This window comes from Saccoglossus kowalevskii, chromosome 4 (genome assembly GCF_978046115.1).
Source record: "Saccoglossus kowalevskii chromosome 4, keSacKowa6.1, whole genome shotgun sequence".
Lineage (NCBI taxonomy): Eukaryota > Metazoa > Hemichordata > Enteropneusta > Harrimaniidae > Saccoglossus > Saccoglossus kowalevskii.
The window spans coordinates 19566674-19594382 of record NC_140644.1 but is presented as its reverse complement, the minus strand read 5'-3'; the positions used below and the strand labels follow the sequence as shown (position 1 = coordinate 19594382).

The 27709-nt window shown below is 37.1% G+C and overlaps 1 protein-coding gene and 1 long non-coding RNA gene across 2 annotated transcripts; both read right to left on the bottom strand.

Moving 5' to 3' along the window:
• Positions 1-6327: 6327 nt before the first annotated feature.
• Positions 6328-8441, bottom strand: LOC100377167 (pyruvate dehydrogenase E1 component subunit alpha, somatic form, mitochondrial-like). The gene is made up of 5 exons (XM_085498294.1): positions 8379-8441; positions 7656-7904; positions 7326-7397; positions 6821-7000; positions 6328-6492 (listed from the first exon to the last, which is right to left on the bottom strand). Exons 1-5 carry the CDS (start codon positions 8439-8441, stop codon positions 6328-6330), a joined length of 729 nt encoding a protein of 242 aa, XP_085354420.1.
• An 837-nt stretch (positions 8442-9278) lies between these two features.
• On the bottom strand, positions 9279-14191 carry LOC146746819 (uncharacterized). The gene is made up of 3 exons (XR_014929174.1): positions 14140-14191; positions 9986-10052; positions 9279-9353 (listed from the first exon to the last, which is right to left on the bottom strand). It is a non-coding gene; the product is annotated as an uncharacterized LOC146746819 (long non-coding RNA).
• Positions 14192-27709: the final 13518 nt, after the last annotated feature.

Genomic DNA, 27709 nt, shown 5'->3' with positions numbered 1-27709 from the left:
ACATGAACCCAATCACTGTATTCCGAAAGCTAAGATACCTATGATACTCATGAATATATACAATTATTTATGACAGACAGTTTTGCGCTCCTCCGATTGAACGCCATATTACAAGCTCTGAATGCCGAGAGTATGGTATATGGACAGTATGCATTTTTTTAAGCGCTGGGTTAGTCTAGAGTAAAGTATAGACTATACAGCAAAACATATACGTCTTCTTTCATATTGCATAACTATTGCCAGATCCAAATTCTCATCAACCACTATTCACAAACTACCATGCATGGTACCGTGGTTTTGTCCTCGTATCAACATTGGGAGAAGTGTTTAGGTCTCAATCACCGATTGTGATACAATTTTCATTCCAAGAAAAACATGCCTTAAAGTAGGACAAAGAAGTTGACTACTTAGTATATACAGAGGCTAACTATACTTGTAATATACGTTTGTTGAGTCAATTGAAAGAGCAGACTTATATTGTGACGAATTCCCGGCAGTAAAACTCTGAAGTGGAAAGCATTAAAACTGCTGATGATATAATAGGTTTCATCAACCCAGTTGTCGTGGAAGAAACGGGTACCGTCTACAGTATGCCATTCAGTGTCCCTCCAAAGCAATGCAACTTAACATAGGTAATTGGTATTGCATAATTGCATTTCCGTAAATGTAATCATATGACTACGTAATCAAATTTACAACTTCCACGCCTTGTTATAATATATTATTATACATCTGTCACCGTAACGCCATAAGTTACAGCGTGCCGTAATTTTGCAGTATTTTACAGGGCATTTTCATCCTACCATATTAGGAAAGTGAATTCTAAATATGGAATGAATACGCACGTAAGCGTCTCTAATAATAATAAAAAAAAACATGGATGCCACCAGGGTTTGACCGGACTCCACACAAAGAAGTTCGCTGATTCTGTTCTAAACTTGTTTGATATGGGCATGATGTATAGGAAAAGATGTATATTGATAAGGTTATTACGAGGTTGCCTCAAAGTATGCACTCAGACAAAAAATGTACATTTTCTTTTTGAGTTATTCATAAAAATAAAATAATCGCAAAAGTAGTTTTCCGACCTATTACATGTATTTCATTTCAGACTTGATCTTAGTATGTTGAACTGTTTTCAACGGAATATCAAGCGATTAAAAGAATTATTATATGACATTATATTGTATGCAACAATTTCATCATCCCAAGTATGTAGTTGAAAAGAACCAGACTGTCGTTTTCTTGTTACATCGTTTTCCTTTAAATTACAGCATTGAAAAAAGCGTCAATCTATTAAACCTGAAGTGTTCAAAAAGTTACTACCCTATTTGCTGCAGTTTATGCAGCTCTCTTGGTCGTAGTATACGTTGCGGGCGACCATGTAATGACCATGTAACTGCAGCAACTACCCAACATGTGATGGACGCCCCTTCCTGAGCCGACTGATCACTCAACATCGTACACTCTAGACCACCAAACTGAACTACACTAATAATCACCTTAAACTTCACCTTGAAATAAACGCATACGTTTATAAACGTGAACGTTGAAATAAGTATTCCAAATATTATATGCTCGTATTTTTCTAAAATCAAAAATAAATTGAGCCGAAGTGGCGACTTACTGAGGCGCGACTTACCGAGTAGTAACTGTATTGTGCGGGAAACAACTAGATACATCTTGAGTGAAGCAGTTTGACACGTGAGCATCATGTGATAAGCTGGTGGAGTTGATGACGTCAGAGGAAGGACAACAACAATGGCCGAAGTGAGACCACACCGCTCTGAGCCAACTTGTTACAGGGCGGACTGAACTGTTTGGCGTGCACAGATGGGGACTACTAGTATATCGCCGATGAGAGTGGGTTAGAGACTCTGCTGATCAACAGTTGTTAGTGGGATCAGAGTGTTCTAAGTCAAACGGACTGCAGGAAATTTGTAATGGGAACTGGTTTTGTCACGTTTATGAAGCCATCGTATACGCGGGAGACAACACCACAAGACTACTGTGAGGGAGTCACCGCTGCCGTAAAGAACTTTAACTAGGTTTGATTTTGTTATTTGCGCAAACTGTCATACAATGTAGAACATAGCTATGTGCGACATTTGTGTTGATAAATATTGATTTCCCACAATCCCACAATCCAATGCGCAAGTATGAGGTTTGACCTGGGTGCGACGTGCACTAATTACCGCTTGTGATTCTCCTTTGATACCTTCCAGTCACCTAAAAAATACCTAATTACAGCTTGGTAACGTCTCAGTGTGTACTTGTTGATCTGCTCAACAGTCAAAGTCGCCATCTTTGTTTATATGAGACCCATATATCTTGCACATGCGTGGCACGACGACTACCACCCTTTAAACATACATGATATTTGTTTGATATTGTCAGCACAGTATAGCTATAGTTACAGCCCTAGAGTACCGTTCATGCAATGAAAACTTTGTGCAAATAAACTATTAAAACTATTATTATGTAATGTCCTGTGATGTGTTTTCAAAAGGTGATGGGGACTGAGTAAATGCAGTCTGGTAGAGCATCCTATTAGACTTACGAATGACATACCCATACAAGAGAGGCTTCATCATTTGCCTCCAGCAAGCTGTGATGATTGACATTGTTTAATAGAAAACATGATTGAATCGAAAGACCATCCAAGATGAATACGCCCTCCTGAGGATTGAAGAGCAAGGAGTTTTTAAAGGGAAAAGTTTGGTTCTCCACTGTTGACCTACAGTCCTCATATTGGCTACTGTTGATGCACAAAAATGACGTTGTTGAAAAAACTGTGTTTCTGACTCTGGTAAGACACTACAACTGCAACAGTATCTTCTAGCAAACATTAGAGAAATGTTTAGGGAACTTTGTAAACTACACTTCATCTAGATGATATTATGATTGAATGTCAATCAAGCAACACTGTCAGAGGCTAGATGAGGTTCTAAAGCATTTAAAGAAACACGATTTGAAAGTCAAGACCCCAAAGTGTGAGTTTTCCCATAGTAAAGTTTTTTGGGGGGACATGTTGTGTCACAATATAGGGTTAAGACCACTTTCACCAAGACATAAATAATTAGGACTTGGCCTGTAGCATGCAATGCTAAAGAGACCAAAGTATTCGCAGGGGTGATTGGATATTAAAATCCTTTTGTGGAAGTCCATTCTAAAATAGCGAAACCCATCAGGTGGCATTTGAAACTTTAGTTAAACGGCTCACGAATCCACCAGTACCTGGGTATCGAGATTATTTACTACTATTTGAGTTTCACACGGATAGTATTCTGTTGTGGCTCAGGCACTGTTGTTTCAGATACAAGATAGAAATGTGAAGAGAGTGATATCTTACACCAGTCGCAGACTGCCTGGCATCAAAACATTCTGTAATGTAAAACAGACTGTACTGCTTGTCAACTCTTTCTGGCGCTTTTCTATCTACCGTTCAAAACTTAGTCTGTGCACATTTTATCAGCCGCCATATTTTAATATTTCCTTTTCTGAACAATGTCCAACAATTGCTGCATATTTTACAAGTCTGTGATATCAACCACAAAATTTGCAGCAGAATGATGGAATTGAAAGCGAAATTCATTCTGTTCATTAGTATTGGACGATAATGTTATAGGGGCGATGCATCTGATGATGAAAATCCTGGAGAGTCAGTGTCTGTTCAGTCTGTTGCAGGACCTGAGTCTAGACTGTCATGGAGTACTAATCAAGATGTTAAATCAAGATGTTAAATGTTAAATTTTTGTTTCTGTGTAAGTTATTATGCATTTGTAAAACAACAATTATTGGCAACCAACAATTTTGTACTTGGTTACTACGTTTTTCAATTTGCCACCAGCAGTTGGATGCCAATGACCACTAGGATAATATAACTTGAGGGCTGAACTTTATCCTGTGCAAAATTGGAGTTTTTACCCCTAAAATGGGTGGTGATGGACAAGTCACTACTTCCAGGTATTCACAGAAAACAAATTAAACTGTTGGTGTACTTCACCACTAGTGCCAAACTGGAAGTTGCTGGTCACTGGTGGATGACAAGGTTGGCAGATTATAATTGTTGGATCTAATATTGCAGTGAGATGCTTTTGGGGGACAACCACAGGCAGGATACTCTACAGTTGAGGAGGGACGTCCCCACTGTTTGGATTAGGTTCCTCCAAAGCCTCAAGAATTAATTAGTGATCAGCAGTCAAGCTGTAGTAGCAATCCTTGAAAGAAAACTTACCCACATGAGTGGAAATAGTTCAAACATTCAGAGCTGTTGTTCAGAAATAGATGATGATATCCCGGCAGGCTTAGCGACTTTACCTACAATTAGTCGTGCTGAGTAGAAAGGGTTACAATTGACAACCCCAAGATCAGCACGGTATATAACTATGTGTACAGCAGTACACCACCTGAATGAAGACAACAAGCATTAGACACATGTCAGGTCTCTGATGAAACACCTGGGGATGCACGTCCGACTCGAGCAACTAAAACAGACACCATAACTGCAGAGAGAAGATATGCGATAAATAGTCGAAAAACAATATTATGATTTTAATGACATGAACAACATTGTGGATCTTAGGTTAAATCCTGGCAATGCTCATGTCCAACTATCAAAATGTTGAAGGTAAACTGCTGAGGTCGCAATATGGAAGAATACTGGGGCAATTTCCCAGCTCTTCACAGAAGATAGTATTAGGCAGTGTAGTCTGCAAATATATGTCTAGTCACTTCTCATTCACCAATCTGCAAACTGCCAAAAAATATAATGCGAGTAAACATGATGTTAAGAACTGTAAGAGAAATAAAATTTAACACACGCCAAACCCCTGTACAGATCTACCTGCGTGGGTAATAATTTAGCAGTATCTGATTGGATAGGAATACTGTTATGGATAGTTAATATTAAAAGTATTGGTAATAGTAATCACGATATGGTTGCGACATGCCTACCTTCTACAGATATATGGATGTCATCATGTTGTTGTGTAGTGAGGCTTTAAAGCATGAAGATTTGGTTGAGCAATCATCTGTCCAGATTGTAGTTCCAACGTATTGTGCGATTTCGGGTTGGTATTATTCTTCTCACATGGTTCGACAAGTAGGGAGATGAAACACGACATAGTAAGGAGGAGACTGGTTTGTTATTCATCTACCTGGAAAGCAGAGATGGTTTGTGAAGTAACTCCCAAGACGCTTACTGGGACTGCCTTTGATAAACCCCTGGTCATATCTGTGGACATGTATATTTGTGTAAATGTACAACTGCATGTATTTGCACTTCACTCCTGAGGTGGGTCGACCTGATGTACTGTTGTTTACTCGGGTGGTTACTTGTAGGCTGGACTATCAAATTCTCAAAGAGCAGATGCATTCTCATTAGGCCATAGTAAGACAGACTTGTATTAAGATGTTAAGTTCAGCTATCACGTATAGCCACTATGAAGACCTTGATTCATTTTTATGAAATGCAAAATGTTGTTGTTTACTTCGACATATAATCACTGGGTTGAACAATGTAATAAATTATACATGCTAACAAAACCCTCGTTGATGGTTTCACTACACTGGATCGCAGACCATGTCAGTAGATTCAGCCTTTAGTTTATACCCAAGTAAGGTGCCAATTATTGTGTTGTGTACAAATAATTGTGTGTGTCCACTGTTGCCCTTGACTCCCCTTTATGAGATACGAAATATAGTATTGCCAACTCATAATATGGCAGTTATGTTAATTTTTAAAATATATTTGACTTCAGCAAGATCTTCAACTGGACAGTAAGGTAAATTGGTAAAGAATGTTTCTCAATACCATGATACGATAAACGACCTAATCTGGCGTATAATAACCTTAACATGGTGTAGCGTAGGGAATGACCACGTTGACTTCTCTACGAATTTACATGGAATAAAATCTTTGTGATTTTTATTGTTAAAACAGAAAGTGTCCAGCTTCATACCCGATTATTCTCATTTAATGAGACATCATCTACAAACTGAGACAGTAATTGTTCTACGTGGTTGCCCGAGGTTTGTAACCGAGGAATTTACGACTCACTGTTACACATACAACAGACAATGAACCAATCATTGTCTAGTTTCAAAGAATTTATTGCAAAGTGAACGAAAAGTCACAATGCAACTTCAGAGCAAGTGGAACATAAGGGAAACACACAAATTTACTCAGAGGAGTCGATCATGAAATATTTATCCAACACTGTGTGATGCTACAATTGATCAAAAAAAAAACTGGAAAAGTAACAACGTGTGTGACGCTTTGCCGCCACTTAAAATGACGACTATAAAATGTACATTATACACACATTAGTCAGGATATATGTAGGCAGTCCAGGGATCGCACCCTTTAATAGGACTTCCAGAAGAATCACAGTAGACATCAGTGTATGTTTCACTGATGTCAGGTAATGGGTCTTTTTTGGCTAACTCTGTTGCTTCGAATAATTCTTCTTTGACATCGGCATCAATTTTCTGCAAATAAATTAATCAACAATAATATTATCATTGCTATCAGAAAACAAGGATTACAACTTAATAATTAGAATTTTGTACTGCAATTGTATTGCTACTATATTGGTGATTTTGGTATTATTCAATTGTTAAATATTTTTATCAGGTTGAATTATATTCGAATTAGTCGATTTGTACTGTAAAAGTATTCGAATTTTGATTTATCGTATTGTAAATTGCTGTGTATTAAAGTATTCAGGAATTGAAAGCATTTATTTTTCTGTCACGACGGGTTTAATTATTATTGCTCTTGTAATATATATATATATATTAAGACGTGCACTGTTACCGATAACTCCTGCAGGGTTGCCAGTTTAGATGTCAATAATTTGTCTCTTAGATTATGTATAGCATCACTTGTTGCTTTTACTCTATCCTCTTCTTCCTTTGTCCTGTACAATGCTGTGCTCGGAAAGTTAACAGAGTGACCAACATAACGATATGTCATAAGCTCAAGTATAATTGGCCCCTGAAAATAGTCGTTGTATGTTAGGATAATATTCATGTATTCTAGTATCATACTTACACCATGCAACATATAGAACAAACATTATTATGACTGATAAATATTGGCTGTAGTATTCGGATATGTGTATTGGACTTTATTTAACAATGCTGCGAGCAAACCCAAAATATAAAGTCAAAGACGACCCATCGTTTGTTATTACAGTGAGTAAATCTACGTTCAATTGATGAATAGAAATTACTAACCTAACATATGCGAGAGTTGTCACTTGCTGTAGATCTATGGCACATATACTATACATTGGTTGGACTCCGGGTAGGTTACTTACCTGGTTATCCCTGATATAATCTGCACAATACTTAGTTGCTTCTCTTACGGCTAACACATCCATACCATCAGCCTATAATGCACGTATTAGTTAATCTGTCATATTATTATTGCACTGTACGTCTACTAAATAACAGTTAAATGATGTAACAAATAACATTTGCATTTATCAATTGTAATATTCATTGAAATTAGATATGTGTATTGGATCGAATCGGTGACAGTATTATATCGAAAGAACATTACATCACATGCTGAGTTTGATAAAGAGCAGAATAAGGTGTCCCATAACATTTCTAAAACACGCTATGGTGGTTTGACATATGCTTACGCGAATTCCAGGAACAAAATCTCCCCGGGTGTAGAACGTCGTTGAAGCTGACGCACGTTTGACAGGCGTACTAATAGCATAGTTGTTGTTCTCGCATATATACATCACTGGTAGGTTCCACAGCGAGGCTATGTTGAATGCCTCGAAAATCTGGCTTTGATTCGCTGAGCCATCACCATAGATACCAACACTAATGTTACCCTTGTTCCGATATTTCATTGCAAATGCCATACCAGTAGCGATAGGAATCTATAGTGATTACGAATGTATTACTAGTCTGATATGGTTTGAGAATGCATAATTTCTACTTATATTAAATAAATACCGAAGATTAACACCTACTAATATTTATTAAGGTGTAAACGGTTTGAAAACATGATATATGGTTCAGACATGCTACTAAAACAACTCATTATAGATGAAAGCTTAGATATATGGGATTTTGGTAGTGCATATACGCCGTACACATGTTTGTCTAAAAGATTATCTGACGGCCAATGTCCGCCAAAATGTATGTTCGAAGAACAATTTATTATCTAAGGTTTCAAATATCATTGTCATGTTATTCTTAGTATCGTTTAGATAATGTCTGTGTTAACCATGTTGCCACCTTAGTTGAAGTAGTTGAATTAACCGAGGTCTATACATCACATACACAAGGCTGGAGTGTAGACAAAGAACATTGCGTCACAATATGGTACATGTATGTAGTAAAATTCTAACCTGAGATCCAAGAATCGTAAAACCTCCGAAAAAGTTATAGTCACGTGGTGCAGCTATATGCATTGATCCTCCCTTTCCCTTTACGCATCCCGTCGTGCGACCTGATTTTTTTAGTAAAAAGACGACAAATCACTGGGAAATGTATATGAAAGAGAGATTGCGAGATTGATACACGGAATGTCAACTAACAAATAAATAGCAATAAACAAGTGTGTTTGTTAAATGTTAAATTTCCGCTAAGATGCTTCGAAGCGTCATGCCCCTGGCGTAACCATAACCATGCGCACGGTAAGTTGTCACTATTGGGTCATCCAGCTTAAGTGCAGATATAATTCCAATGCAACAAGCTTCCTAATACAAAAAGAATGTGAATGAGCGTTGCACAGTAAACACAAGAATTACAAACGTCACGAATATTCAGTCGAGACTGCAATGCCTTCTCGTACAAATGATATAATATTGTCATTATAAGTTACAGTTTTTGTTACATTATAACGCAATCTAATTGAATATAAGGCATTTACTACGTATACCTGTCCCGTCTGTGTATGAACAGTTCCAGAAATCAGATCCTTTTCCTTCTTTAATTCAAAAAGTATCGTTCCGAGCATCCGAATTGTTTTCATCTGTTTGTAGAATTTCAGTCCTTCATCTCTATTCAATAATACATCAGTTGCTGGTCCTTTCTGAAGCTTGTGAAGATGACATTCCTTGAAAATTCAGTAATAGCATTGAAATATATCATTAGATGTAAGGATAAATGTTTGTGATAGGTATGGTAGTGATAATAATAACAAAAAATAGTCCCATATACAGAATATTTCTCGTTAACTGTCAGAAATATATCCTATCCAGTATTCGAACTTGCATAATGTGAAGGATCATCGGTATACTGACCTTGACTCTGAATGTGGCACACTGTGTACCATATGCTTGACCACCCTGATGTGTTGCTGATGCACGATGAAATGTACGCTGTATGAAATATTTCGCATTAATGTTCATTATTATGCTATCGCTTGATAATAGGAAGTGCGTCGTACTCTATACCCCAATTGATAATATTGTTAAGGCGGCTGTTCGAATTATTTGCTCATACACAACATGTGCTGCATAACATAAACTACATCCGTAATATTTCTACAAATGAACAGATGTAGTACCTATTGTACTGTGCTAGAGCGTGTAACTATAATTCTCTTGTGAGCGAGTTAATAGTTTATTATAAGCGATTGTTCCACTAATAATATGATGTGCAGAGTAGCGCATTAACAGCTCCATTTTTTTTTCTTTCTTTTTTCTCTCAATTTTTTTTTATTATTATTATTTTATTTTACTTATTTATTTCTGGAGATTTTGTTTTTTGTTTGTATGTGTATATGTGTGTGCACGTGTATATACGTGTATATATATATATATATATATTGGTTAGGATTGGGCCACAGACTAGATTAGTTCGGATGAACTACCTCTGTGGTCCACACCAAGAAATTATTATTATTATTATTATTATAAGATTACTAGAATTGTTATTATTATTGGTGAAAAATAAATCATAAAATAAATAAATAAATTAAATAAGCCACAATTCTTAATATCACACTAACCTGCTGTTTGCGCAAAAAAACGTCGCCAAATATACATCATAATAGACATCATCCACATCACCGGTACCTGTGATATGAAAATCAATACGTTAATTATTCGCCGTCGAGAAAAAACATAGGCATAACATTTTCAGAATAAAATTGAGTATTTCACTAGTATATATTTAATAAGAAATGTCTCAGTACTCTATACTTCAAATAGTTTTTGAATATATAATGAGCAACTTTGAAACAATATTCTCGTTTGTTCAATGGGTCTCGAAAGCATACTTTTGTTTTGTTCAACGGGTCTCAAAAGCTTACTTTCAATAGATCGCAGAGAAGCGGCTGCTCTGCTATATTTTGTTTTTGTGTCCAGGGGTGCCGAAACATGGGATAGCTGGTGTTATATACATGATATCTCTCAGCGTAATCAGGTTAGCAGTAAAAACTATACGCGTTGTTCGTAACTATCGTCCTTAGATTCGCTAAATACCCCCTTACTTTTAGGCTATTGTATGTTCATGCAACTGTCCATTCAGAATGAATCGAAAATAAAGTAGGTGCAAAGAGACTATATCAAATGTAATTGTACTTCATAGGAATATCATTGATGATATCAATCCCATCAGACTGATAGAACTCGTAAAAGTAATGAATTTAACGCATGGCAATGGCAATGTGCCATCTGACATATAACCAAAGTGAATTGACCATGTGCAAAGACAGCATTGTTGGTTTGCATAAGACAGCCCACACACATGCTATAAGGAGTAAAATCCTGGTATCACCAATGACAGGGCTGTAAATGAGTCAACATCAAACCAGAAACATAGAATGAAAATGCATGAACCTGTTCGTACAGAATACCAGTTTGTCCCTCATTATTTATGTGGACCATGTTGAAAAGATCTCAAACCATTATAAGGCCAATGAAAAACAAATTTGGTGTTTCCAGTATTAGGGTAAAAAATATTGGGTAGTTAGGCAGGGATTTTATTATTTTAGATTTATTTTTCCCCCAACATGTTCAGTCTACATCAAATACAATCATTTTAAACAGTTGTTTTTTTACATGATGATATTAATACCAACTTTTGTTCATTTTAGAAAAAGGTAACTCATTTCCATAAAAATAAAATTTGGCCTTATTAACAAATGACAACACATGTCATTGTTTAAGGTTGAGATGAGTGGCATGAACTGTTGATCGATGGCACCATTTCAAGAATGACAGCTGGTGACAGCAAAACTTTCACTGATGTACATGTGTATGTAGACATCAGCACAAGGAATTGGCCCCTATCAGTTACTGCCTAATAAATGACAGTTATGTACATTCTTGCTGTAGCCATTTATCTACAATAGCAACATCACAAGCATGATAAGAGCATTTTTGATGTACACATTGCAGCTCTTGCTGTTTCTTGCATGTGACAAAAATCCGTCTAAATCACAAGAAAATTGTAGTGGGCCAAACAATGGTCATAATAAAGTAAGAATGAGTACAGCCAGCCATGCCAATGTGGTGAATGAAATGCAGTTTTTTGCATGGCTTTCTGTTCAATATTATACAGTGTGTGGTAGCCAATATAATCAATGGCGTGGTCACAAATGATTAATCATGATCACATACTTCATAGACACTATGACATTACATTAGTGGGCGACGACTATAAATCATATTCATGCCCTAGACATGGCTACATGCGAGGTCATCATTTTGCCAATGCCATTCTTGCAATTTCATTATTGCTGGCTGCATAGACCAGACTAATGTACAAGTATTTACACATATCGGCTTTATTTTGTTTTTAGATGCTATTTTATTGAGATGCATCGTGACAACTGTGGCGTGAAGGACCGCTAGGTTAGGTATAATATATTATACACCTTCACATTTATCGACCAATCATCGTTATCCACACATCGACTGAGATAATCAGCTTTCTCATTTACGGTACGAGGTACCCATTGCATTTGCAACTGAATATTCATGATCTCACAAAAATCATATATACGTAATGCAATAATATGCAAATTGGGCTGTCTACTGCCCACTTCAATTATACGTACAACATTCTGATTATTAGTACGCCATTGTACTACTTGACCCTCAATGGTCATGCCTAAGTCATGCAGTACAATGCAATTATCATATCTCACGGAGAAGCCTCCGTAACCGATGCCCGAAGCATCGGAATATACAACCTGTGTGTATCTTGGCGTCCTATGCCAATTACGTCCATTTAGACGTTCCAAATTATTCAACCAGAAACACAACTCGTTCAGTGATTCTGAGCACACTAAGACTTTTCCCCACCAACTTGTGCGACTATTGATGCAATTTCACACTATTTCCCTCTATGGGAATTATTTGAATGGCCTTAAGAATAGCCGTCAGAGCTCGTTTGACTCGTATTTCTTGCCCATATACTCTCCCGTCTTTCAAATCGATATCGTATCCCAGCCACGGTACTGATTGCCGTGGGTTCCAAACACACTTATCCTGAGCGATAAGGAATCCAAATCGGCTTAAATCTCTTTCAATCTGTTGTGCCAATACTATTGCCTCCTTGTATGTCGATATACCAGCAATGCCATCGTCATAAAACAAAACTATTTTCTTACCTTGTCCTCGCCAATAACTAACCATGGTTCTGGTTACTTTTGTGAAAATATACGGGGCAGTTGAAACCCCAAAAGGTAGTACATTAAATACGAAATAATGCGTACCTTCCCCGAGATCCCAGCAAAACCCCAAGTATGTGCGATGACTTGGGAATATTTCAATATGATGAAATGCCGATTTTATGTCAAATGTGATTAAATAATCCCCCTGGTAAAATATTTGTTGAGCTACTTTCATATCTTCGCATCGAAATTTGAATTTGTGAAGAAACCAATTAATTGCTCTACAGTCGAGCACAAGTCGACACTTACCTTGCCGATTAACTGCCACACTCAAAGGATTTATAACATGTGGTTTAATCTCAGCAAATGAAATGCATTCTTTGTTCAGTAACTTACGTATTTCAGATGTCACAAAATCATTGTGTTTCAAAGCTTATGCGTTATTTCTTAACTCTTTGTTAGATGGAAATTCTTTTAGTGGGAGTTTGTATCCCTGATCAATTACTTCAAGTACAAAGCCATTAACACCAGCTGTTTTCCACATATCACGAGCAGCTTTCCATCTGCCTCGTGGACTCACAACACTGTCACACTTGTCATAGCCAAAGTGTAGTTTGCATTCACTCAATGGGTGGGATTTTGATCCACAACATTCAATCTGTTGCCATGCCTGACTCATCATATCAAAACAAACATCATCACTTTCTAATGTGTTTTCCTTACTTTATTAACCTGAACTTTGTCTTGACAGCGCAAATTATACCCAAATAAGCGTCTTTGGTTGATTTCTGGCACCCAAAATTGATTCTCGTCTCAGTCCTAATTACGCGTTTAGGAATGACCTGGTGATCCATTATTGACCTCGCATGAAAATACTGCCGCCTACGGCGGGTCCCGGGGTCATTGCGTCAAGTTTATCATACTGCGATAATGGAATTTCCATATTTTTGGGTAGCATTTTGTTTTTAATCCTGTGATTTTTCCCATTCAGCAACCGGATTTAATGGCCTGTGCCATTTTATCACGATACTCGGCAATAAATCAACAGCGATAGACTGAGCTTGACCTTTCGATGTGTTAATTAGGTCATTTTTTCAATAATACCCGTTTTTACTGCATGCTGTTATAAATAACTGCTTTTTCTATCGCAGTTCATACACACGAGGTAAAACGACACCCAGACGTCGCATTTCTCACAGAACTAACCCATATAACGCCGCGTTGCCAGTCTGTTTATTAGTTACCTGGGGTTAACTCAAGTTTATCATACTGCGATAATGGAATTTCCATATTTTTGGGTAGCATTTTGTTTTTAATCAGATTTAATGGCCTGTGCGATTTTATCACGATACTCGGCAATAAATCAACAGCGATAGACTGAGCTTGACCTTTCGATGTGTTAATTAGGTCATCTTTTTCAATAATACCCGTTTTTACTGCATGCTGTTATAAATAACTGCTTTTTCTGTCGCAGTTCATATACGCGAGATAAAACGACACCCAAACGTCGCATTTCCCGCCGAACTAACCAACATACAAACCTGCATCTATGTCCGTTCGGATCCAAAACGTCGGTGCGATGGTTGCCCATATGATATCCACTGAGAACAAATTTATTTCAGATAATCATGTACACTATGTGGGTCTTGTCCATAACATCCGCCCTCTGCCGTCGATGGTTGCTTCATTGTCCACCACACAAAATGAGAACGTAGAGGGCAGCCTGGATTAGTGTGTTTGTCAGTGCGGTAGTAGTATTTCTGTATGGTGGCTGGGTGTCAGTTTCAGAAATTTTACCAATGCATCTCCGTATGGGCATGCAGTGCAATGTTTCAAATGTTGTTCTAAGAAACTGGCAAAATTGTGAAATTAATTAAAAACACTTTGGTTCTAGCAAATATCGATTAAGTTACATTATAAATACAATTGAAAATAGTCGAAACCGACCACTGTGATTGAACTCTGTACAGTGTGGTTTGACATGTGCAGAGGTCACTACAATGCTGCATATATGGACAGATTAACAGAAATATTAGTGAGTATGATGAACCGATCAATCTATGTGGATGAGACTTTCATTCATTCATTCATTTCCGATTTTTATTTCTCGAGTATACAATAACAAGATTATTTGTAAAATCACAATAGTATAAAAAAGGTTAAATACGAGCATGATGTAACGATATTATTAATAGCAGATTGTTTCTCTCATTTTCTCAGCCAGTATCCAGTACATCTGGGAAGCGTAGTATCTCTCCATTCAGTATTGCCACAGCGCCATTTCTGTGCCATTGAAATTCAAAGACATCCAGTGACTTGTCAAGCATATGGTAATCGTATTCTTTCTTAATTCTGTGTTTTAGGCGAGTAGTGAAACATTGTGCTGCACAGACATCAGAATCATCATTAATTGTCTTGTATCTTTTAATGTGAATTGCAGTTTTCACCGAGACACAAAGGTAACACAGAATACGTTGTGTTTGTGTTATTGCTTGACGTCTTAGCAGACAAAGAAAGTAGTAGAAGTTTGGTATACTATCTACATCAAGTAATGTACAATCAATAGATTTGAAAATGACAAAGACTGAGTCGTTTTAGTCGGCTACAGTCCAGAGAAATATGGAGCGAATCATCGTGTTCTTCACAGAAAGGACAATTGCTGGTTTCTTGGATACGGGCAAAAAATACCAGTGGGATAGGCGCCATGTAAGTCGCCATCTTTTTTTTTATGGGTGTCAAGTAACAATCGCGAAAAATTGGTTGAAGTTTCTTTTCTAAAGAGATAGTCAGGTTGCCAGCCCCAGTTTTTTTGGGAAAAGCGTAAAAGTGCGTATGACTTAGGTTTTTTGGCTGAAATATGTTCTCCAGTATGTCTGCTTCAAAATTCTAATGGGTGCCCAGTTTGCACCCTTGAGCATTTTTTCTAATTTGCATAAATCCAAAATGGCTGCCAATGACGATCAAGCAAGCTATTATGATGATATCTCCGCATCAAGATGGAAATTTCAACTGCTGTATAATATGCAAATTGTGTATTGAGGCCCCCAAAATAAATGTTAATCCCCATGTTTGTTAAATTCATCATTTGCATAAATACCTCATTTGCATAAATCCAAAATGGACGCAATGACGATCACGCATGCTATTATGATAATATCTCTGCATCAAGATGGAAATTTCAACTGCTGTATAATATGCAAATTGAGTATTGAGGCCCCCAAAATAAATATTAACTCGCATGTTTGTTAAATTTATCATTTGCATAAATACCTCATTTGCATAAATCCAAAATGAATGCTAGAGACGATGGAACATGCTAATAATGGCACACTTGGGTCCTGAGAATACAATTTGACCTTATCCATTTTTCTTCAATTTAAATTCTTTATTTGCATATATATATATATTTCATTTGAATAAAATCCCGATGATCTAAATCACGTATTTTATATTGTGATAATGAACAATATGTCAATACCATCTGAGCATAAATTTGGTAACCTCAATCGTGTTAATAGTGGTAGTCATTCCCACAAAACATAAGTAGACTTAATATCCACAATTTTATAGACATGAATAGTAATTTAAATTTGTTTCGAGACACTGCAGTTGTATTCCAAAGAACCACTTGAAAATATGTTTAGTATCGACGTAAATGCACAATTGTTCAAAGCACAGATTAACCACCGCATCAAATAATTATAAAAGCTGAGAAACTGGTGAAGAGTTATGCTACCTATACAAAATATGATATTGTATAACAAAATCAACTCAACATGATGTAAAGTATTCCACATGTACAATAATATTAAATAGGGAAAGTGTTAATTCTAGTCCACATCTGAATCTTCAACAATAGTTGTTGGAATAGTGTTCTCATTGCAGCAGTTGTTTTCGCCTTCACATTTGCAATACGATGTACAGGAAAGCCTAGCCAGTTAGCAACTGCATCGATGCAGCTGTTCTGTGATTTGCAGTTGCATGCAACTACCTTCAACAAAGCAGTTGGAGCAAGTTTGGTAGGTCCGTAGATTGGGTGAGGGGTACAGTTCCCTTCAAAGTTTCCAGTCATAGCGTGATATATCAACTGATGGTGGATATCTCTGTGCTGCTGCACACCAAATGAGTGTCTGCAGATGAGCTCGTTTCATGTGTTGTACTGCAGCTACACGGGTTAGAGGTAGGAACTTGATTTCTGGAGGATCCTTCATCTTGCTGAAGTTTTGGTATCTGAGATTGTTAAAATCTTAAGTTGATGTTCCACCATAAAAAGAGTGAGGAAATTGATGCCAAAATTCAGGATTTCAACATCAGTGGAATTTGGATCGCACATAACACCAAGACCTAGGTTGTTCTTGAGCAGGAGGTTAACACATGTTATCTTGCCTTTTCCAAAGGGATATGATACAGTTTTACACCCAGACACAGCATGTAAAGGCACAATATCGCCACATTTGTCTCCTAAATTTAATACATGATTTAATAATTTGCGTTAATGTCAATTACCCTTCCATCCTGTTTTTTCATGGAAACTTGAGTTGAAATGCTGTTCTTCCATACATAGTACACCAATAGCACGAATATGTCTGTATCATCAGCAATTATTTGAACATGATTTTTCTGGTCATGGAACATGAGTAGATAACTGATGATATTCACATCTGCTTCTTCATGTTCAAACAAGCACTGCTCCTCACCAATGAGGTGAAGAGTTGGTGACTCGAAGTCAGTATTGCAAATCAATTTGATTAATTGAGTTTTGTTGTGATCACTTTTCATGATAACATCTCGTGCAGGTAGTGTCATATTTCGCGTGAGGTTATGCTCCTTATGTTCCTCCCACACGTCGCATTCTTTCATGTGACTTTGTGGAGCTTGGTATTTATTTATCCAAAATTACATAAATGTCATATGGTCTATTAAAACGCTGGAAAAAGCTTTATGAGAACTGTTCTACAGTGCCAATTTTGGCCAAGGTGTATGATAGAGAGCTTCATTTCCATCCACTATTTCCATGTCTACAGGTGAAAGATGTGTAGAAGCAAACACGGCCAACTTTGTCACGAGAACTGATTTCACTCCTTTCCGCATGTCTCCAAACTCATCAAAGATTGAAGAAGGTACTGGTGAGAGCTCGTACTGAAAACGATCAGGCAAGTGGACCTCTCTTTTCTGGGAGATAACAAGCAGGCGTGCATACAACTTTTCCATATCATAGACATTAGTATCTCCTATTTTAGAGCTTTTCTTCATAGTCTCCATGGTTATTACTTTCTTTCTCAGTGGAGTATGAAATCGTTCCAGCAATTTTGCTGAGAATTCGGCAACCATTTGCCGACCAATGAAAGTGCGTTATCTACATTCACAGTATCTTGAGCAAAACGGACACTAACAACATTGATAGTGCATCGCCTGGTTGTGTGGTAAGAGGATTACCGTACTTCTTTAGTTCTGCAATAATTCCTGTCGGAGGCATCTAGATCTTTCCTTCTTTTTCCCTCTTCTTTGTGAAAATTTAGTTGCATACCATGATCTTCATCAAGCGCTTCATCATACATTTTGTCACAAGCAAGAGATAGACTATTGCATAGGGGGTGAGAAAGTATCCAACCAGCTACTTGTTCTTCAGAAAGGGTCTTTTCTACTAACCCTCCTTTGGCCTTTCCATATCGTATGTGGATTTGTTCACCAAATTGGTCAAGGAAAAGTGAATTCCACACTCTACGACGGTGTCGACAAACATGTTCACCTCTCAGGAAAGCAGCTTGTACCACTTCTGGTAATGAAGTAGACATGTCACAAATGTGCCACAAAATATATCGTGCATAATTCCAGTGGCATGCTGCAAAGAAATATGGCAACATACACTTCAGACAATAAACTTGGAGCAACCAATCTCACTCCCTTTCCACATGGAGGAACAAGTGCGGGATTATGACAGGTGTAATCAGACAGTCTATCCAAAGGCGACCTGTACGTGAAGAACTGCGAACACTGTCAAACTCATCTTCCAGGTCTTCCAAAGTAAACTTCCTGTGAGAATCAATGGTTCTAATAGTGCTGCTGTGACCATCCTCAATTAATCCTCGGAGTTTCTTGGGCCATGCCTTTATTCCATTTGTCAGGGAAAGGCCATTGAATCTGCATAACTACCTTGTACAGCTGCATATCGGCAGATACATGAGTGTACGGTACATCATTCTGTTTCATGAAATCTTCAATAAACAAGATTGTTATCACAGTATCAGGATGGGAAGGTGGTGAATCTATCAATGGGCCGAATGCAAATCATGTTGAATGTCCTGGCTCAGGAACCATCGTGCTAGTAATACCAGTCATGTAACCAGACCATTCAGGTACTGGAGTGTTACCACGAGTGTTAGCAATAACTGTAGTAAACCATGTTATATCAGATTCTAGATGAGTTTTTATAGTCTATGAAGCTGTGTTTATTGATGAATACAAATAAGAATTTGTTTTTCTTCTCAGAATTGCTATTTTACTTTACTGTATTTTACTGTACATGTGAATTGCCATCTTGGAATTCTGCTAATGTTGTTCAAGTCCCTTCCTGGCACATGCTCAATACATAATTACTATTTACAGACTTTGTATAATAAATATTTTATTGGCTGTTTGGTGATATTTATTAAGGAATAATACAAATGACGAAGTCAATATACTTAAAATGGTTAACCCATTAGAGGTGACTGAGGGTCAACCGATCGTCGTCTGTGCCGAGAAACAAAAACTTTGGGGGGGGTCATAGGAACCCCATCATAGTTGTGTTTATCGCCAGTTTATCATGCAGAAACAGAGCAAAATCTGCCACTTTAAACAAATGTAAAGGTTTATTACCTCAATATTGGAAAACTTTACTTCAGCAAAAACTCATTGAATCTTGGCCTTAAATTGAAAAATAACAAATAAACTCGGCATCTCACAGACTGCATACGCGATCATACAGGAATGCATTGTTGCGCGCGCACTCTGTGAAATGCGTGAGTCTGATTGGCTGTCACAGAATAAGTAGACTAAAAACAACAGCTACTAATGATTTATTAATAACCTCCAGATCAGCCAAAATGTAAATATAGTCATGAATATATCGCCTTAGAGCCTGTTTGATTCTCATTTGCGGCCATTTTGGATTTATGCAAATGAAGTATTTATGGAAATTGTGAATTTAACAAACATGCGGCTTAATATTTATTCTGGAGGCCTCAATACTCACTTTGCATAATATACAGCAGTTGAAATTTCCATCTTGATGCGAAGATATCATCATAATAGCATGCGTGATCGTCATTGGCGTCCATTTTGGATTTATGCAAATGAGGTATTTATGCAAATGATAATTTTAACAAACACGGGGACTAATATTTATTTTGGGGGCCTCAATACACAATTTGCATATTTTACATCAGTTGAAATTTCCATCTTGATGCGGAGATATCATCATAATAGCATGCTCGATCCTCATTGGCAGCCATTTTGGATTTATGCAAATTAGAAAAAATGCTCAAGGGTGCCAACTGGGCACCCATCAGAATCTTGAAGTAGACATACTGTAGAACACATTTCAGCAAAAAAACCTAAGTCATACGCACTTTTACGCTTTTCTGGGTCGGCAACCTGACTAAGAGATTATCTGTTCATACATGCTTTGAAATATAACTCACTTTTGTAACTTATAAAGTAGACAATTTAAAAGTATGTCATTGTCTTTATCTTCGATAATTTCTTTAAATTGAGGTGGGATAGCTCTGTGCACCACATCAACTGCAACATTAAATACCCTTCTAGAACATATCGGCATTTTGTTCTACAAAATGTCACGTCCAAGCCACGCAGTTCCAGCGACAAGATCCCCAATTTTCGTAATGGCCGCATCACGAAAATGTGTGAAAGTGAGTGGAACAGCATACAAAGGGTGCAAAATGTGCCTGTTGTACAGGAGCGGTTCCCGAGAAACAGAGGTGGTCGGTTGTCATTTTCTAATAGTTGAAGACGGAGGACTAAACCTTCATAAGCTCACAATAGTAAACTGGAATAGTATGAACAGAAAGTGGCACATTTGCAACAAACAACTGTTTGTCATATTTTAAATTATTAAAACGTTTAAGAAAGTAAATAGTAAAATAAAAACTAGAATGCTTCTAATTAGAGTAAAAGTAATGTGTTGCAAACGAAAGAAGGCAATTCTTGATGGTAAAACTTGACCACCCTGTGAGGGTGGTAAATACATATATTCTGCAGGTAGCCAATGGCGACCCTGCCAAAAGAAATCAATAAAGAGTTTATGAATATGATGAATTAAAGTACTGGGAGGAATAAACAAACTAGCTTATGAAGTAATTTGGACACTGTCAACTGATTAACAACCAAAGTCCTCTATTTTTGTCGCTAACATCAGTCCATTATTTATCAAGCCACATACTAGGTGTATTCCCAAGAAATGTGCCAAGAACTCTAAGACCCAGGTTGTTCAAGTTGATATTCAAGGGCATATCAGTTCTTGTTTTCCATTGCCCCACCCATAATTCCTAGGACTTGTGTTATTTGTTAAAAAGAAACTGACGTCATCAGCATACGCAGTGAGATGGGGTGTTCCCCTCGCTGAATCACATACTTGAATACCCTGCATACCACTCTCAGTTCGTATATTGTGAAGCAACGGCTCAATACAAATAGAATACAGCTGTCCAGAGAGTGAAAAGCCTTGACGTATGCCGCCGGCGAATTGCAGAAGGAGCAGTAAGATTGCTGTTCAATCGAACAAGAGAATGTGTTCCTGAGTAAAAAAAAAAATTTATATAAAATTGATATATAGTTAGTGAAATTATCACCAAATCCGAATGTTTTGAGAGTGTTATTCAGATAATCGTGGAGTATACGGTCAAAAGCTTTTTCTCGATCTCAAGATACAATACCAAGAGCTGTATTGTTACATTTGCATACGTGATGATGTCACGTGCCAAGTTAATGTTGTCAAATATCTGTCGACCAGGTATACAGTAACTCTGATCAATGTGAATTATGTTACTGAGTACAGCCTTGAGTCTGAAGGAAAGAGCTTTGGTCAATATCTTATAATCAGAGCATAATAGACTGACCGGACGCCAATTCTTTAACAAATTATTGTTTCCATTTTTAGGCAGCAGAGTAATGACAGCTCGTCTACATGAAAGCGGTAGCTCCCAGTCCTTGATCGAGGCAAGAAAGACTTCATGTAGGTCAGAACCCAAGGTGGGCCAAAAATGTTTGCAAAATTCGCCAGGAAGGCCATCAATACCTGGAGATGTACCTGAAGAAATTGATTTTACAGACGCAGTAAGCTCTTCAAATGTTAGATCCATGTCGCACTTGTCTTTTAAATCATCATCAAGTTGAGGAAGATTAGAAAGTAATTTGTGTTGACAATCCATAGACACAGGGTCCGGTGAAAACAAGTGAGAGTAAAAATCTCTAGTTAGTTGTTGCATCTCATGTGGGGCATCAACGATTGTACCATCTTGTTAGCTCCACTGTCTACTTTGTCAAGCGGAGCTTATCATATGAGTGATTGTCCGTAGACGTCTTTCGACCGCGTCAACTTTTTACTTTTTCAACTTCTTCTTGGAAACTGTCTGAATGCTTTGATGCTTGGTGTATATGTACCTTGGGTAGGTAGACCTCTCTTAGATTTGTTCATTTCATGATGATATAATTGTCTAATTTTGGTGAATACTTTGGAATTTTTGGTAAAAAGTGATATTTTCGACTTCTTTTTCAAAAACGTAAGTCTGATTGCTTTGATATTACATATATAGGTACTACATGTGGACCTCACTGCGATTTGTTCATTTCGTGATGATATCTTCAATTTTCTAATTTTGATGAATATTTTTGTCATTTTTGTTAAAAATTAATATTACATATATAGGTACTACATGTGGACCTCTGCGATTTGTTCATTTCGTAATGATATCTTCAGTTCTTTGATTGAAATGTGTATTGCCAACAGCAGAGTTATCCCAGCCGACAGGCTGCTTGTCTTTGTAGTTGCAACGTGATTTTTTGACTGCCCCTGTTTTTTCAAAGTTAAAAAAGAACGAAGTTGGAGCATCGGTACTTTGTGCCTGGAGCGTATCGCTGCCCCTTGTTTTGGACTTTACTAAATTTTCAAGTAGAGCTTTCTTTTCATTGAGCTGGTTGACGAGATCAGGATTGGATTGCAGTTGTTGTTCAATATTATTGATGTCATGTTGTCATGTTTTTAGTTTGTTTCTAATTATTACTTAACTTGGAAGTGTACAGTTAAGTGAGATCTTGATGTTTCCAATATCTTACCACAACTGGATGTTATTGAAATGCGACTTCTTTTTATGCCATGTGAGCCAGTAATCATTAATTATTTCACAGAAAACTTGAAGAAGACTAGAGTTAAAACACCATACAGGGTTAAGATTTCGTATAGACTTGAATGAAAGACAAAGTGTAACAAGGCAATGATCAGAGAAATTATAATGTGGACAGATGGAACTACTGTTTATTTCTAGACGCAATAGATTTATAGAATGTGTCTATACGGGATTTGAATTCATTTCTTTTCCAAGTAAACTCTTTGGCTTAAGTGTTGCACTGACGCCATGCGTCAACAACTTTAAGCCTATGTAAAATATTGGACAGGGAGTTTGAAGATAAAAAGTGTGGTTCAGTGCTTTCAGCTCTATCATTCGCGGGGCATGGGGTACAATTAAAGTGACCCCAATGACAAATGGGTCGTTATTTAAGCTGTCCAAAAAGGATTTTAAAACTTTAAAGATTTCAAGAGGTTCAAACCCGCTTGTCGGAGCATACACATTAATTAAATGCACCGGAACGCTATCACCGAGTGTATGTGCGAGACGTCCAGGAACAACATTATTTAAATTTAAAATATTAACATTTTTATTTGGTTTAAAAAGTATGGCAACACCAGCAGAACGCGAACTTTCATGTGAAAAATACATAGGTGCTTTCCATACCACTTGCCACCTTACTTCATCAGAAGGTACGGAATGCGTTTCATGGAGGAAACAAAAATCACTGAAATGGTTTTGTTTAATAAATTCAAACACTTGATATCTCTTGAAAGAATCACGACAACGATGTAAATACCAAGTAATTCCTGAATGGCTCGACACCAGTGTGAATACAGGAAAAGTGTATAGAGAAAAACATAGGCGCAACTATTTGATTTATTATTAATTTTTTTCAATATTAATGGTTAGTTGTTAGTTCGCCTTATGCGATTTTTTTCCTTTGGAGGGAAGTCGTTATTTTCCCTGAAATGACTTTAAAGAGCTCACAAGTAAGCGCAGGTCCGGACAAACCTATTGGCTAGAGCAATCGGAAGTTTATAATTATAAGAGTCATCCAAAATGTTTTGTATTTTATCATGCGCAAGAAGAGACTTGATGTTTCGCTCGACATATCTGAAACGTCAAATGGAAAAATTTGGATGTTGATGCTTTGAGTCAAACGGATCGATGAACGATGGATCGACGGAAGAACAGGATGCCATCTCCTCATCATTGTTTGGTGAACCATCTATTATTGTTTTTGTCGCAGTGCTGACAATCTCATTAGCATTACAATGACCTGTACGCGCGGCATTGAATAGCATCTGTGCTGGGCTCAATCAAAGTTGAGTCGTCACCACACACGCCAGTCAGTTCAGTTTCCATATTATTTTTATCAACATTATCAGTTATTAAAATATAAAAAAATCTGTTTCATCATTTTCAGTTGAGTTTTGATTGCGTTCAGCAGTCTCAGTTATTGTGTCATTAATGGCAGTGCTAGTCATAATGTCAGTTGTAGGAGTATAAAGAAATGACGACCCAATAGAAAGACCCTCGGGCAAACCAGTTCTGAGGTAACACATTCAACAAAAACAATAACACTTCGATTGACACGGGAAGCAGCTACAATACACTTTGCCCCAACAATAGAAGATATTGCCTGTACATAGGCCTCAATTCCTACGCCATCAACATACTCGCACTTAATATCGTGCTTGCGAGTAACACCCGAAAACGGATTTCCAACACGTGGGAGCGGCCATCTTGGCACCGGCAAGACAACGAAAAATTAAATCAACCAAAACACGGCAGTTGTATGCCTAAAATGAATAGAAAAGTAATGACCATATGCAGAAAGTATTAATGAAGCAACGTAGATAAGCAAAAAAGTAAACTTAACTCTCAAAGAGGTGAATTTTTAGCAAGTTTGAAGAGCTCAGTGCAGCGATGTGTGAAGCTAATTAACATTCATTCATTCATTCATTCATTCATTCACTCCTGATTCAATAATGACTGTGGTTAAATCACCGATGCCGATACTATTAGTTGCTAGTAAGATTCTTCGAGTTTCTTTTTTGAATATTGGGCGCATGTTTAGCGCCAGAAATAAAAACATAAATAAAAAAATGACAGTTTCCTAGTGTATGCACTATAGATGATTGTTGTTGATTTCCGATATTTGCTTGAAATTTGAGCATTGAAAAACGTGTTTTTATAATTTACTGAATAAATACTGAGCCAGTATAATAATGATTATATTTGCCTGGCGAGCAGACGCAGCCAATGGACTCACTGGAGTTGAGTTAAAATTCATTAGCAATTTTTGTCATTTTCTTAAAGTGACAATTTCAGACATGTAAATTGCGTCAATACAATTGATACTAAGTAAAGATTTGTTCATTGTTATTTTTGAGTGGTGATCAATACAAGATTTCCCGTGTGTATTTTTATGCGCTCTTATCCTCACCTCGCCAATGAACATTAGTAAATACTGTATTCACATTTTCCATTATATAATACTATCAATAAGTACTTTTCTCAGTGTACTATTTGAGGTTGTTCAGCTTCAAACTTTTCAAATATTTCGTACTCAAGACATGCCCTCCCCTCAACTTAATAACCGAAATTTAAATGCGGAACATGACATGAAAAAGCATAGTAGCACAGACAATGCTCATCAAATTTATACTACATCACATGTTTATCGGAATATATGAACTGTGAACATGTTACGATAAAGCACCCTGCTAGAGGTAGCAGCGAAAAAAAAAACCATTAGGTTTTCTTCAGCTACGAAATTGGACTTCAGAAAATCCCTTAAACATCGGTTCAGCATATACATAACCGTATTCTATATCAAAGCTTTCAAACAATAGATTGGAATTATAGTATGCTTAGTACCTATTAGAGAATGTCTGGATAAACATCTTTCTCGCCAATAATTGATAAATGTGTACTCTAAAACGTAATCAGAAATACGTATTAATCCACTAGTTATGTATCCACCGATGTAATACATGTGGTCGGAATCACTTATGACGTCACATATAAAGCCTTATTATTGAATTACAGTTGGGATGTTAATGTTGTCATGTTTCAATACTATTGTACATGTCAGTTGTAGCCGAAATCGATACACGATGGTATAGAAGGCAACCATTTAAAATGGTTTAGGTCTTATTTGAGCAACCGTGTTCAGGTTGCCCATATAAATGGATCTCTTCCTATGTCAGAGTCCATTACAACCGAGGTTCCCCAAGGTTCCATTCTGGGGCCTATGTTATTTGTTATTTATGTCAATGACTTGCCTGTTTGTCTGAAATACTGTGATGTTAATATGTATGCTGATGATACAGCTTTTTATTTCAAGAACAAAGATATTGTTAAGGTCACAAGTGCTCTAAATGAAGATTTAAAAAATGTACATACATGGCTATATGCCAACAAGCTCAGCCTTCATGTTGGCAAAACTAATTCTATACTGATTTGTAATCACAAGAAAGTTCGGCATTTACCAACAGCCACCCTTAATGTAAAGCTAGATCAATTTAATTTAGAGCAATTTAGGGCTTTAAAATATATCGGTGTTTCTATAGATGCCCACCTCAACTTTGATGAGCAAATTACAAAAATAAATAGAGGTCTGAGCATTTTAAAACGCTGCTCTCCATTCATCTGTATCTTCTAGTAAGAACATCTCCAGATTACAGAGACTACAGAATCGCGCAATGCGAATTATTTTGAAGGCTGGTCCTCGGACCCATATTGAGGATATGTTGTCTAACTTACGATAGATGAGTGTTAAACAGCGAATCCATTTTAATAAGATGGTTTTAATGTGGAGAGTGTCCCATAATTTGGCACCTTTGAGAAGTGCACTCATATGACACAGTTTCAAGTGTATGGAGTGACTTTAGGGTCCCATCTGGCCACAAGTCCTCTCTCACTACTCACTACAGTTGTCAGAGAATGGAACTCTATCCCCCAACAATTTTGTATTCTGAAAACATAGCTTCAGTGCTCAAATATTTCTTGGTGTGTTGCCAAACCAACTGATTTTATCATCTCTCGCGATGATTACAATAGTCGATGGGGGTTGTCCTGCTTATAATATGAAAAAGGAATTCAACTTTACATACGTAAAAGCTTTTGCACATGCTTACCTAGGCAATACGTTCCTTGTCTTTGCTTTGAATTTGACAACCATTCAATCCCCATCTTCCATCAGGCCAATCAAGGAATCCTGTGCTGCCTCTTTTAGTCGTGGCGTAAGTTCCAAAGATGGTAACTAGATATATAGTATTCCGTTTTGACACATTTTCTACAATACAACTGCCACATATCTGACATGGCAGTTTGTCATATGGCCCTGGATCCACGGCATTGTCAATGTGTGCGTTATTTATATTCGGTCGTCTGCTAGTCACTCAACACAGGCATGAATCCTGCTACAGAAAATCATGTAGATGCGCATCAATTTGCTGTGGCACAAGGGCTAATTCTAAAACGTTTTTGTTCGATTTTTGCTGTTATTATCTATGACAATTTAAGTTATTTTCCCTAATTTTGAATATATAATACAATTGCGGAGTGTAACTAACAGAATATTTTGCTTTGACATCCGGATGTGAGGATTATATTGTGAGATTTCTTTTAACAATTGCCATGTATTTGTACAAAAAAAAAACCGTAATTTAACTGTTTGTGTTAATAGTTACGATTTGTAACAATGTCATGGCAATGCATGCCAAGCTTGTAAAATGAGCTTTTGATGCTTCGACGT

Coding starts and splice junctions, on each gene's coding strand:
- LOC100377167 (XM_085498294.1), bottom strand. CDS start 8,441: ATGCATATAGCTGCACCACGTGACTATAACTTTTTCGGAGGTTTTACG. Junction 7,398..7,655: donor ATTTTGTTCCTGGAATTCGC/GTAAGCATATGT, acceptor CGTGCATTATAG/GCTGATGGTATGGATGTGTT. Junction 7,001..7,325: donor ATTATATCAGGGATAACCAG/GTAAGTAACCTA, acceptor GACTATTTTCAG/GGGCCAATTATACTTGAGCT.